We start from the raw sequence: 18,134 nt of genomic DNA on the forward strand, positions 1-18,134 counted from the left end.
TGTGAGGCATGGTGGTGGTGGTGAGAGTGGTACTGAAGTGCCAATCACTGTCTGACTTCCTGGTTGTATCTGTGTCTCTTCTTGCAGAGGAACTACAGTGATAACTGGCAACATAGTTGTGGACTCCTCCTTTGTGAAGGCTGGCATGGAAACCAGTATTGAAATTGAAGCAGCACTGGATTTCATCTCCACAGTGCAGTTTTCACAGTATCCGTTTTTAGTTTGCCTGCGGATGGACAACTATGAAACTCCATTCAGGTAGGAAGTAAAAGTGGAGGCAGCTGTTTGTTGACACGGCAGTGTCCACTAGTTCAGGGGTTCTCAAACTTGAGTCCCCAAATATTGTTGGACTAGGGGAGCTGTACTCCAACTGAAGCTGGGGACCCAAGACTGGGAATCTCGGCATTAGAGGGAGTGTAACTAGTGGCTTCATTTTGCTACCCTGATTCTTCTGACATGATCCTCCATAGCATAAGATGGATCTCACCAGTGCCTGGCCTCAGTCTTCTAGAAAACCTAGAACCCCAGAAGCGTTCCCTCTAACAGGGATTCCCAGATGTTGTTGACAACAACTCTCAGAATCCCCAAGCAAAAGCCATTGCAGCTGGGAATTCTGGGAGTTGTAGTCAACATCTGGGGATCCCTGTTAGAGGGAACACTGAACCCCAGCAAATTGTGTATTCTTGACAAGTTACTAAGCTATATACTTGGTATACAGAGGGCTAAATTTGCTTCCTTGTTTCTGGGGACTCCAGCGTCTGGGTGAAAGACACTGAGATTAGAGGGTTTTTGCTCCCTCTCAGCTGTATCCCATATTGTAGATGGTATACTCTCCCCTATGGATGCACTGAGAACTGAGCCAGCCCGTTGGCATAGCTGATCCAGTCTTTCATCCGCATAGCTCCATCCCGTGTTCGGTTTCTATCGCTTTAACTATACTATGTTATGTCCTTGTTTTTTGCAGGCAGTACATAATGAAATATGAAAGCCTACCATCTGGAAAACATTATGTCTCCCGGAAAGGAAAAGTTATGCTACTTGAGGGTTCTGAATACCCCCTCCACCAAGAGAACTCCAATATGTGCAGGAAAGTTTTTGCCGATCAGTCTGACTCCTCAGAAAGCTGGTTTTGAAATAGGCTCTTGGTCTTCCCTTTTACCAAAATCATGGTGGATGTAGGCATTCACGTACTGTTCTAGCTTAGAGCCCGAATCGGCAACGCTCGGGTTCATGAGAACTTTGCTATCAACTTTGAGAGGCCTAGAATTGAGCCTTGAGTGTGTGCACTGTGTTTACATATTTACAAATATTTAAGTGAATTTGTTTTGTAACAAGCAGAGTAAAAAATACAGCTGGATGCATTTCCAGGCACTCATTGAGGGCCAAACTAGAGGTAATGTGGGAGGCCCATCTTTGGATTATCCAATGTCTTTTTCTTTGGTTGAGAGCAGCTTCGGGCATTGGATCGGGGTCATTGGGCTGGGGGAGAGAGGAAGTTTAATCTATCCCCCCTGCACCACTTCCCCAAATTAAATCATACACACCCTAAATTGCTATTTGCAGTGGATGGGGGCGGGGGGAGGCAAGCACTCTTTTTGTACCTGTTCTTTCCTTCCTTCTGCAGCTTACAGCAGCTTCAAGATTTTATAGCAGTAACTGGATTCAGGGTAATAGCATGGCAAAAGGGTGAACCCTCACTCATAGCCTAATCCAAAACGACCCTTTCTCTCTGCTGCTGTTTTTAACCATGTGAAAAGACTTTGGAAGATCTAGTCACAGTTCTGTCATATCACGTATAGTGTGGCTCTAAGAGCAGCAATATTTTAAAATTAACACTGCAAACATACATTGTTCCTTAAAACTTGGAATACAGAACTCCAAGGTTCTGATAGATGGGCTTGAAAATTACACAGTAAAATAATGATTATTTATACATATATTTAGACTGCCTTTCTCAGCTGCCTTACTCCATATCGACCCACTGTTGGGGGTTTATGGCTTTAGAAGCTCCGCCCCCCGCCTTCTTTTTAAAGTGAATGCTGCATGATCAAAACATGCAGAAGTATGTCCTAAGCTGACTCAAAGGATCTTTTATGAAATCCAAGCAGAAAAGTATTTTGTGCAAACCTATTGAAATGAAGAATTGTGCTATGTTCTTCTAAAACTCCCATTCATCTTAGCGGGCTTGAGGGTTAGATATTGCCTGTTTCTTGTAAATATTTGCTTCTCTCATGCATGCTGTTGCATGTTCTGTTTCACTGGAATCTAAAAACCCCTCAGAGCTACGTTAGTATATAAGGAACATATATTGATTAACGCATACAATATGAGAATAGTAAAAATGGAATTTTTGCTGGCTGACATGATGCACAGCCTAACACTGGCATTTGCTGTAGCCCACCCGGGCTGCTGCACGCACAAAATCTAGCCCCAGCACAGTTGCACAGAATGGGAAATGCATGCTTGCCATCTATGGAGCTTCCCTTGCACACGTGTAAATGCACATTTCTGAGTTGTTGCGCAACTGTGCCGGAGCTAGATTTTTACGTGCACCCTGGTAGAAGGGAAACACTGGCATAAGGCTACATATCAAGTCACCATCTTGTGCATTGTAAGTATTCATAAATACATTTTTTGTGTTACACTAGCTCTGGGGGTTTTTGGATAAAGGTTTGCATGGTAGGCTAATGTTCCTTTTGTTTATTTTGGGGTTGTTAAAATCAGAAACCAGTTCTCTGTTTTGAAGGATTTTTGCCAACAACTCCTGTGCTCATGAATTATTATTTATTTGTGTGAACAATTGTTAGACAAATCTGATTTTGGGGAGGGAAACGTTCAAAACATGATTGTTGCTCCTCTGCAAGCTGATTTCTGGTCTCTGTGGAAACAGACATAGTCCATACTGGTATCTTTAAAAGTCTTATCCTGATGTGTTTTATACATCACAGAACTGAGCCAGACGATCGGGAAACTTCAGAACTAAAACTAGCCATTCACCTTGTGCTTTATTGTTGCCTTCTTGCCAGTGTTTCACCTCATGTTTTGACATGGTATGAAGTTGGGACAGTCATGTGTCTCATTCGTTTTAGTCTAATTTTTGCTTTATTTTTAAAGTTTTAAAGCTCAGGCAATGGGAAATCTGAAATATATATTGATTCAAATGAATGGGTATACACAATTGAGAAACGGCTCCACCCCCAAGTAAAGGTAACTACACTGTGCAATCACCCACAAAGCTGCCATATTGGGTTAGTGCTGAGTGGATTTTTATGATGGTTAAAAGTAGCAGAGTCCATAAATTAGAGAGACTAAGTACTTAGAGAGAGTAATTTATAGACTGAATAGGCGGGGTTAGCTTCAGGCTTACTAGACACCACTGAAAATCCTGTTTCCTCCAAATCTTGGACTTAAATGGCCTTAGCATGATTTCCCTGCTGAGAATTTGGGAGTCTTTCTTCCTTTTGGCCTCTTTGCAACTGAACACTGGCATCCACGTAGCCCATAAGTGATCATTATTATGATCTGACAGGGCCTGCATGGTTTGGAATGATATTGATGCCAAACTATCCCTTACAACACTATTCCCATAGCCCTATTCACATTGGGTTGAGTGCATATATAGTCTGTGTATAGTGTACACATGTACAGATCTCTATGTGTTCTAATCACACAATGACTGAACAGGGTGTATGTGTGAAGGTCAAAGTACTTTCTAATTTTTCCTGCTAAGTTGGACAGGCAGACATGAGAATTGGCCAATTCTTCATTGAAGGTGATACTTAAGCACTTCTGCTGTGTATTTTGTTGTTGTTGTTGTTGGCTGTCCTGCTGTTAAAAACTATCCTTACAACTGCATACTCAACAAGGAAACTGCTCAGCTTTACCGAGAAGGCATATTCCATTATACTTTTCAAGGCCATTCAAGGATTGTCGTAATTACCAGAAAGGTCTATGATTCTGGAAAAAATACATCACATAGTTACATAGGAAGCTGCCATATACCGAGTCAGACCATTGGTCTATCTAACTCATTATTGTCTACACAGATTGGCAACGGCTTCTCTAAGGTTGCAGGCCGGAGTTTCTCTCAGCCCTATCTTAGAGATGCCAGGGAAGGCACTTGGAACTTTCTGCATACAAGCATGCAGGTGCTTCCCAGAGCGGCTCCATCCCCTGAGGGGGAATATCTTTCAGTGCTGACACATGTAGTCTCCCATTCAAATACAAACTAGGGTGGACCCTGCTTAGCAAAGGGTACAATTCATGCTTGCTACCACAAGATCAGTTCTTCTCTATGCAGGGAGAGCCTCTTGATGGGGTGGTTTAGAAATAAATAAATAAATAAATAAATGCTACGATACCAGAAAGCTGGCTTGCTTTACCTTGTAATTGAGCAAAAATTAATTGGCAGAGTAGTTGAAGGTAACAAAAGCTATTTTGCACCTTGCTGCTCATTCATGTATCAACTGGATTTAATTGTGATGACAACTGCACCCATATCCTTACTTAGGGAAACAAGCCTTTGCAACTAAAGGCTTTGTAAGATTACAGCTTACACTGGGAAATTAAGAGAATGTGTTCCCAGCCATTCGCCAAACACTCCAATAATCAAATCTTTCAGAGATTAGCAATCAGAATCTTAATAATGTTTTATTTGTTACTTTGTAATCAGTAACAAATATATGCCTGCAACAAAAATACAGAATTCTGTATTTGGTATACCTAAAGTAATTCACCTTATTTATATTTTCCTGTCAGATATATTTAGCATATATGTTGGCCACTAGATGACATGACAAATGGAAGAAGAGCCCAATGTAGTGGAGTAGCTAGAGTACAAATACTTATATGCCACTTTCCAGCAAAGTTTATCAAAGCAGTTTACAGAGGAAACAACAAGTAAGATGGTTCCCTGTCCAAAAAAGGCTCACAATATAAAAAGAAATGTAAACAGCAGCAACAACTACTGGAGAAATGTTGTGCTGGGGTTGGATAGGAACTGTTGCTCTCCCCTTGCTGAATATATTGGATGTTAACCAGGGGGATCTGGGTTCAGATTCCAAAAAGGATTAATGGGTGACCTTGGGCCAGTCACCATCTTTTGGCCTGTCCTAACCTCACAGGGTTTTTGTGAGAATGAAAGGGGGGGGGCAGGTTTGTTGCCCTGATCTTGAAAAAAGGGTGGGATAAAACGTTGGAACAAACCTTTGGTCAGACACATGTACAGAGCCCACCAATTACCTATGACTGTGATGTCAAAAAGATATCCAGAACTGTGATGTCAAAAAGAGATCTAACTGATCCAGAACTCTTCTGTGAGTGGGCTTTTCCATTCCTTTCAAGCATTTCCTGTGTAGGTGGAGCTGCAATGAAGTGAATGGAGAAATGCACTCACACAAAAATTTATCCACACATGCATTCAAGCTCTTTTGCTTGTACAGAGCTATTAGATTAGGGCAGAGGTGTTCATTGCCTAGCAGGTCACTTTTCAACAGGGTTTGAAAAGATATATTGTCCAAAATGAATTTCCATCCAGAATTTAAAAATAAAATGGGACCAAGTCAAATCAGAAATGTCACTTCTTTTGTTCTTGATTATTTGAATATCATGCACTTGGTGTCTCTTTTTTGGTGGCATGAAAATTTTTTTAATCTGCACACCACCCCAAACTTCCATCTCTGGGCGGTTTACCACATCCCTGGGCAGTTTATTTGAGGGGACAACATTGGAATTTTGTGCAGCAGGTGTAATTGTTGGGATGGCTACCTGCCGCACCAACATTTCTTGCTGGAACAGTCCAAGTCAGCATTCTGTTTCCAATAGGTGCCAACCAGACTTCTCTGGGAAACTCACAAGCAGAGTAAAAACCCCATTTTTAAACGAGTGGCGGGATTCAGATGCTATTATGCTCCCAATATCATCATTAGGAACATGAAAGAATCTGGATTGGGACAGTGGCTGTTATCCTAATGTACTTTCATACTTCTAACTGTTGGAGATGCAGCTCCTGCTGGCACCAGCTCTTAGCACTAGCAACCCTACTGACCACTAGGGGTAGAGATAGTGAGCAAGGGAATCCCCTCTCTGACTACGCTTTCTCTACTATACTTCCCCTCTGTGAGACTGATAGTCTCAGGTTTCATTCTCCACGTGCTCCAGAAGCAGTCTGTTATTGCAGAAACACATCCATGTTTCCACTGGAACAGAGCACTTCTGGAGCACAGAAAACAGTTGTGATCTTGCACAAGTGTACTTGCACTCCAGAAGCATGGGAGCTACTGCTACATGCATGTTGTTGTTACTAGAAGCATGCATGCAGCATTAGTTGAGATGTCAGCCACTAACTGAACTTGGACATAACCAAACTATTTCCCAGCTTTCTAGGCAATTCCTCAATTAGCTGATCCCAATGGCTTTTGCTCACCACTAATTATTAGCTGTGTGAAGAAGTACATGTTTTTGTCTGTCCTGCTGCCAAGAGTGGTCAACCAGTGGGACAGAAAAGAGGGAGAGGGTAATTCTTCAAGGCAAGATACTGTTCTTGTGCAACTCCTATTCATTTCACTGGAGCCTATGCAGAAGAACTTCCTTTCTAGTGGATTGTAGTTCTTTTGTTTTTCAGTGGTTTTGAATGGATTGTTGGGAATGGCACAATCTGTAGTGTGCAGCGGAGGCACAAGAATGAGTGAAAAGAAGCAGTTTGCTATCAAACAGCTGCTCTGCTCAATCAAGCTTTAGCTCCACCAACTCTCTGTGCTCTTCAATTCAATCCGCGCTGTCAGCAAATGAAGCCAAAGTTTCTTTTCAAAAGTGATAAGTGCCCTTCTGGATTCTCCCTCATATCACAGCAGTGCACTTGGTTCTGAAGATATCTGACCCCAACAGCTGGACATAATGGGGATTCCAGAAAGGGTTTAGCTCAACAGCTGGGTATCAGAAGGTAATGGTTTACTTACATGGAGGACTATGTTGCTATGGCAATCCTACAAAGGGGGAAAAAATATCTAGTGACAAACAACCATAAGCAGTCGAAGCTCACATCTGAAATACAAACATGTACAGATTCATAAAAATGAGGCCAAACTATGCATACAGAGAAATCATATGGTACAACCTTCCTGGGACTGTGCCATTAGAGACTGCAGGTAAGGAATTGTGTGTTTGGCAATTTCCCTGTATGTATGTGTATATAAACCAAAAAGTGGCATTGCATATAGAAATATTATAAGGGCTCAAGCCTCGGTTTTTTGTTTGTCGGTTTGGTTTTTTACAACACTATAACATTGTATTTGTAGCAGGTAAGGTTTACAATAAAAAGAAAAAAATGCCATCATAGAAAATTCAAACATGCGGTTCCCCTCTCCACTGACATGGTACAGTCCGGAGAAGGCTATCTATCATGACTCTGCATCACTCTGGCCTTGCCTCCTCCCAGTCAGGAGGTACACCCAGATCAGGTGACTGACTCATGCAGAAACACAGAGGCGCTTCAAAGGATCGCTATAGTATGTTGGCTCCACGAGAATTTAGTTTCTCATGGTGTGCATGCTTCTGTAGAGCAATTGTGTAAACATGGAATTTCCCCCCAATCTCTACTTGGCACCATACCAACCAGATGTGAAGCAGGGATAATCAAGCCAAGCTCAAAACTAAGATTATGGATCTCAGCTTCATGAAATATGTAGGACAGCAGCCACAGGGGGACTGATCCAGACAGGGCCTATATACATTGAGGGCAGACCAAACCAGGACCACAGCATGGCAGAGGGGTGTTAACCTTTTCCCCCTGCCATGGTCCTGATCTGTTTTGCCCCTCAGGTCACTGCTCAATCAGATGAAAGGCTCATCTGTTTCTCGCCATGACTGTCTCTGGATCTGGCATGAAGGGCAATAACTCTCCCATGTTGCCCCCCCCTTCACCCTCCGCCAATACAACTGGTATTCAGAGGTAGATTGACTGTGAATAGGAAGATTCCACATTGCAATGTGGTGTTCTTTGCATGGATTGCATGTGCCATCCACATATGAAAAGACTCATAAATATTCTAAATAAAAATTCAGAATAAAAATTACTTGCAAGTATGAGATATGTTGAATACAACTAAGTTTAATCCTATAAACATTCAAAAATAACCACAAAACCAACAGGTACAGGAAACAAGTTTATCAATCCAATCAAACAACTCTTCATTAGGGGACTGCCAAAAAAAGGAACATCTATTGCAACTGCTTAGATTACTACCATTGAAGAAATCAGTAGCTCCTTTCGGAGCTAGTAATCTAAGATACTGCAAGAGCTGTGGCCATTTACTGTTACCTTTTTTGTGCCCTGCTAAAGAGTGTATTGTTTGAAACATGCTGGGATTTATGCTACTACATTAATAAACTTGTCTCCTGAACCCGCTGGAGTTTTGTTTTTGCTTTGTTTTGCAGCCCTTTCAATGTCTTCTATAATCACTTCACCAATATAGATACTGGGTAGCAAAACACAGACCCTCCTTGAGCCTCCTGTATGAGATGGAGCTCCTACAGTGAAGAGAATCACAGGACAAAATAATTTCAAAACCAATTTCTTCAGATGAGAACTTCCATCGTGTAGTGTCTAGTGGCCAAGATGTTGATGGTACTCTTAACTGCACTATTCAGGAACAAGCCTATTTCAGTCTCATGCCTTCAAGTGGGTTGTGACAGCTTGAAACATATTTGGTGCTAGTTAACCAGGAATGTCTTAGCTAAGCAACCCCTTGAAAGTCCATTGCTAACTTTAACCTTCCAAATTTTCCACATACTGCTGGCTGAGCCGCAAAAAAAATACTACCTGGTGATTTTCTTCACCCTTTCCAACATTAACTCAAAACTTGCTTGCCCTCATTAGTTACTAGCATGTTAACATGCTGGGGTTGTTTTCAAATTCTGGTTGCTGTTCAAATTCCTCCTCATGTTCTCACTGAAACAAGAAAATCTCGCTCTTTACAATTTGAACAGTTCAGTTCACGTTCAGTCTTTCCTAAAATATTAGTGTTTAATTTAAAGTACAAACTTTTTCCTGACACTATCCCTTCTGGAAGTGTAGGATAACTCTGCTATTATTATTATTATTAGATTTAACCCATCTTTCAGCTAGGCTCAAGTTCATTTTAAGGGTGGGTGGTGGGTCGGACTAACAGAAATAACAACAATTAAAATTAAACCATTAAGATCACTAAAGTAGGTAACCATCTAAAAACAGTTCACTAAGCCAATTCAAACTTTTTTTTTTTAAAGGTCTTCCTGAAGAGCTGAAAAGCACAGTTCATGCAAATCTTCACTTGTCAGGAAATACCAACCTAATGCCCTTACTATTTTTAACAATTTATATATAACATTATTTATAGTTTGGTTCCCCACAGTACAAGAGCTCAGAGTAGCTTACAATTTAAAACCACATCAAAACAACAACAAAAACACCACAGCAAATTTTAAAAGACCATAACAGCAGAGATGTGACCATCAGGTCATAAAATTCCAACAGCAATTCACCGCAGGCCAAAGGTTTGCTGAAAGTTTTCATTCACAGTGCAATGGACTGTGTGTGAGCCAAACAAACCTCCAGTGGGGAAGGAGTTCCACAACCCAGAAGCCCTATCTCGCCTTGATACCAACCATACTTCAATAGGAGGTAGAACATGAAGCAGAATCCTAGCTGAAGATATCAGTATGTAGGAAGGCTCATAAGAAGGCACCACTACCATTTCAGAACATGCTTGCAAGTCTCCATGGTCCCTAGGGGCCAGAATATTTTGCCCTGGCAGTCAATGGAACCCAACCCAACCCCAACAGGTACAACGGCCCTTTTGCAGTACAGCACCATGAGCTCAGCTTCATCTATCCTTTGTAATAACAGAGTGAAGGGCCATTAGTAGCCAGAGAATCGATCTTTTCAGTTTGGTCTTCACATTTCTGCTGCTTGTCCAACTGCTATTAAATACATTACTGGCACAAGTCTAACACATAATTAGAGCAGGACCTTCATCACTGAGTTCCTAGACTATGAATGCTGCCACTTGTGACACAATTGCCATGCTACCAATAGGAACAACAATGGCTGACATCATCACTTTATGTGCATGGATCAGGTAGAAACAGCCCCACTGCTGAGAGCTTCCCAAGCTCTGCAATGACCATCATTCAAAGCAGGGAGTGGGGTACAGTGTTCCCTCTAAGGTGTGCTCATACTCACAAGTTTTGGGATGTCTGCTCAGTCAATTTTAGATCCCGCTCAGGCTGAATAAGGAAGGCCCCAATCTGAATGCATGTGCACACACACTACTTTGATACTGCCGCCCAGAACAAAACTCATTTCGCACACATATGAAAAAAAAATTAGAGAGAACACTTGTGGGGTGGGGGGAGACAATTTTTGCTGACCTCTCCTTCCCTCATAAATTCTCTGTGTTGCCCAAAAAATATGTCCTTAAGGGCTGTGTGACCTTCAGGGACATATTTTCAGGAGACAGGGCATTTCCAGGGGAAGGAGAGATTGGCAAAGATCACCCCACCTTACATGAGAGCCCAGGAAGCTCTCAGCAGGGGGGATGCTTCCACCTGCTCTGCGTGTGCATAGTTAGGATTTCAGCAGGTATCAAGAACCACTAGTGCAACGCTATACATTTAACAGAACACATCGTGTTAAGAGACCATGAAGATCCTAATCTGAAGTTGTCCACTGCAATGGATCTCTTCTTTTCTGTAGGTGCTGCAGATAAGTGCATTTCCTGATGCATTGGTAACAACAAACATATATTTCTAATTTTAATATACAATACAAACTTCCCCATATAATGTTTTAAAGGCACAACTGATAAGGTAGCTTCTTTATTAACTATGTGCAGATGTATTTAATGCTTCCAAGCAGGAACTACTACAGTGAAGATTACTTTTGGAGGGAGGAAAAACCAGAATGTACTGAGGGGATTGTTTATATTAGAGTTTACTGAAAAATACATTTTATTTGTCATAACATTCAAAAAATATACAAATGCTTGCTCTTTTGCTTACAAATGTTGGTGCTTAAAGGCTTTAAACAGCTTATTATATTCTTGTGATCCTCGTACAATTAAAACTTTGTTATGTGCAACACACGGTAGTGCAATTCCCAGAGCTCCTTTGCTGGGGTTTGCTGTCCTTTAATTCCAAACTTACAGCATTCTGTAACAGGATCACTTCAGACTTCAGCCAAGAACTTGCTATAATGTCATCTATGTTGAAAGCAGCATAAAGAGTCAAATATTTCCAGATAATTGTCTTTAGGTTTTTCACAAGCAGCAGTCCATTTTGTCTATACAAAGTCTTCAAAGCATTCTGCCCTTCCCATTTTGCCCTACTGCACTCAAATCAAACATTCAACTGACATTCTCTTTCGTGATCATTGAACCTTCTTTATGTCTCTGTTCTTACATCACTTGACAGAGAGATCCTCCCTGTCCCAAAATCAACAAACCCAAATCATTTTAAAAAGCATATTAGAAGTATTGCCCATAGGCAACCTGAACCTTGCTGCAATTTTTGAAAGCGGGGTGGCGAGGAATGACACCAGGGCTGTCAAAACTAGGTAGTAAAGGCATCTTCACATAGACATAAGATAGTTACCTGAAGCAGCTACCAAAAAGATAATTAAATAATCATAAACATAATAGTGTACAAGTCATTCCCATCTTTAGATCGCTTGTACAATACTTCAGGACTGGAACTGTGGCCATATACAAAACCCGGTGAAACCGTCAGGATTTTCCCCCCTTTGCATTTACTGGGTTTTGATGCAGGCACAACCCACAAAAGTGATGCCCAATGCTTAGACATGCTTCTTCACTGGGATGAATTTTACCTTGCTATGGTTGCAGTGTGAAATGCATAATACTATAAGCTTGTTAACTCTTGCATGGGAAGACAATAGTTTACTGAAAATCAAAAGGCAAAGTGTTGCAGCCTAGACATTTGGCTGCTGAAAATTGCACCTTCTGTTTTGTTATGTTAAACCCTGACTTGTTGGAGTACAGTTAGTCTGGACGTTGGCCAATGCAATCAAGCCAATTCTGTTATTAGCTGATTTGATCTAAATGATGGATCTGATTCATTCAAAGGCTTGGATCCAAAGCTGTCCTTTGCCTCACAGAAGGAGTCACAGAACGGCTGTTTTACACCTTGAGCTAGAAAGTTACATGGGTGCTTTCCAGACTAGACCCTACAACAGGGTCAGGACATATCTCATAAGTGTGCTCCCACACCTCCTGCGTTGTGACACCGCAGTCCCTACGGGGACAGCAGGGTGCCGTTCACATTTCCAATGCCTTTTTTCAAATTTTATCGCTACGAAATAGAGCTAGGACGTCGTATATTTGGCGTGGAAAAGTTGCTGTTTTTTCAGGTGGTTAGTTGCTGTGAGACCGCTCCCCCTACTGCTTACATTTTGAATGCAACTTGCCTGAACGGAGGCATTTTGCTGCTGATGAGCAGCTAGTCTGGAAAGCACCATGAGAAAAGTGAAACTAAATCCAAATAAATTTCTGCTTGTAAGACAGCTTTTACAACTTGCACAAACCAAAGTACAAGAACAGCTATAGAACTATCTATTATAGCACTGTGTGAACACTTCTTTGACTCCAACTCACTCCTATCCAAAGTATAGTAAATATGTCATCTAAACAATTTTCAAATGTTCTGCATCAGCAAATGGGGTATCAATTTTTGGTACAACCAGGCCAGGTTAGGTTTTCTGTCCAATTTTTTTAAATGCCAAAGAGAGAGAGAGAGAGAGAGAGAGAGAGAGAGAGAGAGAGAGAGAGAATGCTAAGGGAACTCAGGATATATAAGTAGGGGCAAAGAGCTCACACTGGACACCACCGGGAAGGACAGAAACCTGTGAAAGTAGGAGCATATTATTTTGTACTATGGAAGCTTCTTCAAGACTACACATAGTTTCAGAGCTTTTAGCAAACATAACCTTCAACTATCAAAGTGTATATCTGCAACCACAAGGACTACAGACTTATTCATGTTTAGATGGCAGCTGGAATTTCTGGGAATGTGGATACATTGACTATGCAGTAGTCAAACATTCCTAACTATATTTCAGACACATGATTGTACTTCACTGGCTTGATAACTCCAGTTCTATTAGGAGCTGCCTTCTAGTAGACCAACGGCCCATCGAGTGCAGTACTATCCACCCTGACTGGCAGCTGCTCTCCAGGCTCTTAGACAGACAGTCTTTTGCAGCTCTGCGACCTGAGATTCTTCAACTGCATTGAATCTGAAACATTATACATGCAGAGCATATGCACTACTACTGAACTATCACCCCTCCCTAAAATGTTGAGACATATGCACAGCACCATATTTATTGGATTTCCCCAATCTCCTGGAGCCTGAGTATCTCTGGAGAGAATCAACCCTACAGATCTGCCTGTATACACGTAGGGATCTGGGAGCATAATCCTGCAAAGTCATTAATAAAACCAGAAAAATATTTACACCTGTGCTCAGCTTCCACTGAAATCAGAAAGCCCATTCCTCCTACTTAACTGCTTTCCTGACTTGGGTCCAGAATATTAAGCTGAGAATCTCAAAGCCATCTTACAGAATGGAGTTTTATTTCTGCAATCACCAAGTCTATTTAGTATTAACAATAAAGATTAAGCATAGCCTGATACTAGGAGTAAAATGTGCCAACTGAGGAGATCTGCCTGAGGGAGGTAAATGATTTTTGGCATTGTCTCATGAGATAACTCATATTTTATAGGCCTTTAAATCTTTACAGATATTTACTTACATACAGGGTACCTGTTTGGGTTTTTAAGTGTGGAATGCCACATTATCAGAAACACTTAAATGGTGGTCTGACATCATCCCTCTGTTTCCCCTCCTTCACCAACCAAACACAGGAGAGAATGCTCTGTGTAATAATGTCAGAACACTAAGTCCATTAAATGACATGATATGGAGGAAGACCAGGTGCAGGGGAACCTGACATGGAACTGCTGTTTTGGGCAGCATCTCTGTATTTCTGATAATGAGTTGTTCCAATTTTACTTTCAAGTATACTGAGCAAAACTGTAAACCCTGAGAGTTTTTGGTTACAAACCCATTCAGAATTAAGTGTGCCTAACTCTGTATTGGATTGTGATGTGTGTGTGTGTGCATGCGTGCGTGCAAACCAGTATCTTGTAAACTGTACAGTGGAACATTTGTATGAGCACCGATTTAGGAAAACAAGAACAAAAATACACATCACCGATTACACAGATGCTAGTATTATGTGCCTGAGTGTACGAATGAACTACCTTTGTACCTGTACTATCTGGCAGTCTAAAAATACTAACCTGCAACTGATCACACAGAAATATTTTGTGCAGCACATGCAGGCTCTGAAAAACGACAGAGTACCTTGAGAATCAAGGATGACATTAAAATAACATTCATTTTCATATAAGATGCATTTAAATTTGGTTGCGGGGACAAACTAGAAGGGGAGGGAGAAAGAAAATGATTTAGAAATGAATGGGGCTGAAAAGGGCAAGCTGCATATTCTCATTATTCAGAGCCGATATGATTCCTTTCCATATAGGAGTGCAGGGAAATGGGAAGCAATGGCTTAAGTCACTCACCAACTAGATCTACACTTGCAGTGTATTTAATAAGGATATAAGGGCTTAGCAGTTTTGCCACCTAAAGCATATTGGAGTCTCTCTCATGCTATTCGTAAGCACATGTGAATGACTATAATGCGACTCTGACTGTGTAGGAATCCACTTTCTAAATAGACTGAAGGAAGATGGGTTTGCAATTGCAGTTTCAACCTTCAAGAGCTTTTGGTGCCACTTGATAACTGCATCATTGCTCTTCCAACCACCATTCCTACTATAGAGCTGAATACCTTTTGAAGCCAGCAAGTGGGGGAGTGCCCTCTCCTGCACTAGCTCAAATTAGCAGGGGCAACTTCAATGCATGAAACTTGCAGGAAAAGGAAATGCCTCTCCTTGTGGCAAATCAAATAAACTATCTAGTCCTATTCTATGAAAACATAGCAACAGAGAGAGGGCTGCAGATCTGCAAGAAGCCTTAAGCATCCCTACAATGACTGGATGATTTTCATGTATCTCTCCTTCCTCCAAAATCTTGTCCACTTGTACAAATTTGTTCCTGAGGGTCACACAGTCCCCAGGAACATATTTATACATGTGGAGAGGGATTTTGGAGAGAGGGGAAAGATGTGAGAATCACTCCCCCTCTGCGCCCCATCTACTGTGCAAAGAAGCCTTCAGCACAGGGACTCTGAGGACTTCTTGTGGATCTGCAGCCCTCCTCCTGTATCCAGAGAGCTGCACTTGATGTTGGCCTTTTTAGAACAAAGCCACCATCTAGGGTACAGCTATGCACACTCCAGCTCTGCTTAAGCATCCTTAACACAGTTGGACTGTGGCCCAAGAAATATGTAGCTTAGAGCCAATCAAGATATACTTTTTAAAAAATTCACTACTGGGATTAATAGTTAAGACTCATCTTTAGAGCACCATAGCATGTTTGTTTTGGCTATATGTGTGATTTTAAAGCTGTTGCGTTATGCTGATGGCTTACCAGCCTTGGCAAACTACAGGCTAACTAGAATCCAGATACTGCATGGCCCACATGCCGTATAAGAGCTGCTGGAATTGGCAAGAGCAATTGTGACCACTTCCAGCTAGAAGCCACATGCCTCCGACACACCGTTCCTAGCTGGGGGCTATTGCAACTCCTCCCACCAGTTCTAAAAAGAAGCCGTGATTATTGTAATATGCCAGCTGTCAGGTATGTCTGGAATTGCCAGAACTTGGCTACTAATGTATCAGCATAGTATGGCACAGTTGTGGCTTGTGCCTGCAAGTTTTAAAGGACCTCACGCTTTTTAAGATTATTCTTGTTAAAATTGATAGAGCAAATCCACAAATTCCTATGATTTATTAAATAAAAGATATACTTTTCTTGGAAGATTTGGCACCTCCGCATATGGCACAGCAACAAGTAGAAGTAGGGATGTGCAACAGGTTCGACCGTTCGGTGTCGAACCGAACCATCCCCTATTCAGTCCAACCCTGAACCGAACACCCCTCGACCGTTTGTGGGGTTCGCGATGTTTGTTTTACTTACTCTCTCCAGGAGAGTTGTTGGAGGCGGCGGCAGGTGTGTGTGTCCACGGAGGTTCCCCCTCCCCCCCACCAGCCCCTCTTGACACCCATACCAGCCGTCCAGTTTGGGCCTTCCCCCTCCAACATGGCGGCCTGGGTCACGCAGAGGCCAATTGCACAGGCACGGTAGCCTCCAAAATGAACACCGCACCAGAGGGAAAAGACCCGAACGGGCCAAAGAGCTGGCTGGCCGGCATGGGCATCAAGGTGGGCCGGCGGGGGAAGGGAAAACCTCTGCTACCCCCCACTGCTTCCAACAACTCCCCTGGAGGGGGTAAGTTAATTTTTTTAAAAAATTTAAAAAAATGTTTGAGAAACCCCCCTCCACCCCGGACCAAACCGAACTGGGGGGTGATGGTTCAAGGGGGTGCCGGACCGAACGGGCCTGGTCTGGTTCAGGTCTGAACCAGACTTGAACCGAACCCAACCAGCCGGTTCCATGCACTCCTAACTAGAAGCAGAACTGTTATCTGTATCCTTCAATATCTATATCGAGCATCATTTCCTTCCATAGGATTTGTGTACTGTATTTCTGCTTTCAGTTTTGATAACTTCCTAACAGCAGCACAATGTGTATTTCACCACAAATGCAACAAATGAAATAAATCTAGATTGACTGAGAATGTACTACTTACACACAAAGACAATGACTTTCACTAAAATCTAAGGCCATAATGAAACTTTTTGGCTTCCCTCAAAATGCCCCAGAACTCCTTCAAATTCACTTTGAATTTCAGTTTAGGCAAAATCCAGTTACTGTCTGTGGATACCTGAAACCACCCTGAAGAATTTTTGTTATCCCTCTTAGGAAAACTCTTGGGTTCCCTTGAAATTCCTCAGACATTGCACCTGAACAGGAACAGTCAAATTCACTTTGGTGGCAATTCTAGTAAAATCACAACCAGAAAATGGTAGACCCATAAGGGAAAATTGGCACCTCAACCCTCCTAATTAACCTAATAATAAACTGTACTAATTTCAGCACAACATAATGAGGTCATTAACACAATCAAAAACTGTATTCTACCCCAGTTTGGGAGCTGTGTGTGCTCCCAATTTTTGGTTGTGTAGAAAAAAACCTGGGTAGAAGTGGTTTTGTGGAAGCAAGGTAGGAGGAAAAGCTACCCAGGATTTCCTCCTACCTTGCTTACACCAAAAATGGAGAGCACACACAGCTCCCAAACCTGGGTAGAACACCATTTTGATTGTGTTAACTCAACATGTAGTAAAGGCATGTCTTTACATTTGGGGGTGGATGGGGAGATGGGTTAGGACAAGTATATTCGACTGAGTATACCCAGTATCTACAAGCCACATGGCACCTATACACAATCCACTTACAGACTGGGTGAATCTTGAGGTCAGCATCAATGATGCATCCTACATGGGAGAAGAATCTAGAAACACCCACACAATATGGTGCCTTCTTTTTGGGATACCACTCCTTAGATGGCTGATTTTGCTCTTCTTGTGCCAAACTGTGAACTCAGGATGCTCCTGTGTGCATCTGTCCTATGCATAGTTAAGATTGCAGCATCTACACTAAGTAAACCTCCTACAACACCTCTCCATTTCAAAAGCTCAGTGAAGTGTGAGCTTTTTTATTCTTCTTCCTCAATAGTGCTTTGAGGTAAATCTTTAAGCGTCAGCCTGACACCAAAATATACATGTTGCTGGCTTAGGAAATTGACAAGATTTCGCATTCTATATTAACATTCACAACTCTCCAAAATTCATATATTTTCAAAAAACAAAAAAGCAAAACAAAACCCCCCGAAACAAATACAGTAAAACCTTATAGCTAAACCTTTAGACAAAAAGGAAAATAAATGTTATCCTCTCCTTTGAAATAAAAGTTTTGAAAAGAGAGTTTACACTTTTGGAGCAGCTGCATAAAAAGTATATAGCTTTTCCACATGAATATAAAACATTGCT

General features: G+C 41.8%; 2 protein-coding genes across 6 annotated transcripts in view; one reads left to right on the forward strand and one right to left on the reverse strand.

Moving 5' to 3' along the window:
- Positions 1–3,001, forward strand: part of MTTP (microsomal triglyceride transfer protein) — a 61,056-nt gene extending 58,055 nt beyond the window's left edge. For all 4 annotated transcript variants that reach the window (XM_053253880.1, XM_053253879.1, XM_053253882.1 and 1 more), the window contains 2 exons: positions 88–258; positions 965–3,001. In XM_053253880.1, coding sequence (XP_053109855.1) covers positions 88–258; positions 965–1,133 — 340 coding nt within the window. In that variant the 3' untranslated portion in view covers positions 1,134–3,001. The remainder of the gene's footprint in view (positions 1–87; positions 259–964) is intronic.
- Positions 3,002–3,856: 855 nt separating this feature from the next.
- C5H4orf54 (chromosome 5 C4orf54 homolog) overlaps positions 3,857–18,134 on the reverse strand; it is a 47,321-nt gene continuing 33,043 nt past the window's right edge. Inside the window, exon 3 of one of the 2 annotated variants that reach the window (XM_053253877.1) lies at positions 3,857–3,957. The gene's annotated coding sequence lies outside the window, so the exon portion shown is untranslated. Of the gene's footprint in view, positions 3,958–10,942; positions 11,238–18,134 lie in introns of those variants that run through there. The other variant, XM_053253876.1, reaches the window with a different exon arrangement.

Source organism: Hemicordylus capensis, chromosome 5 (assembly GCF_027244095.1).
Source record: "Hemicordylus capensis ecotype Gifberg chromosome 5, rHemCap1.1.pri, whole genome shotgun sequence".
In the NCBI taxonomy this organism is placed as follows: Eukaryota; Metazoa; Chordata; class Lepidosauria; order Squamata; family Cordylidae; genus Hemicordylus; species Hemicordylus capensis.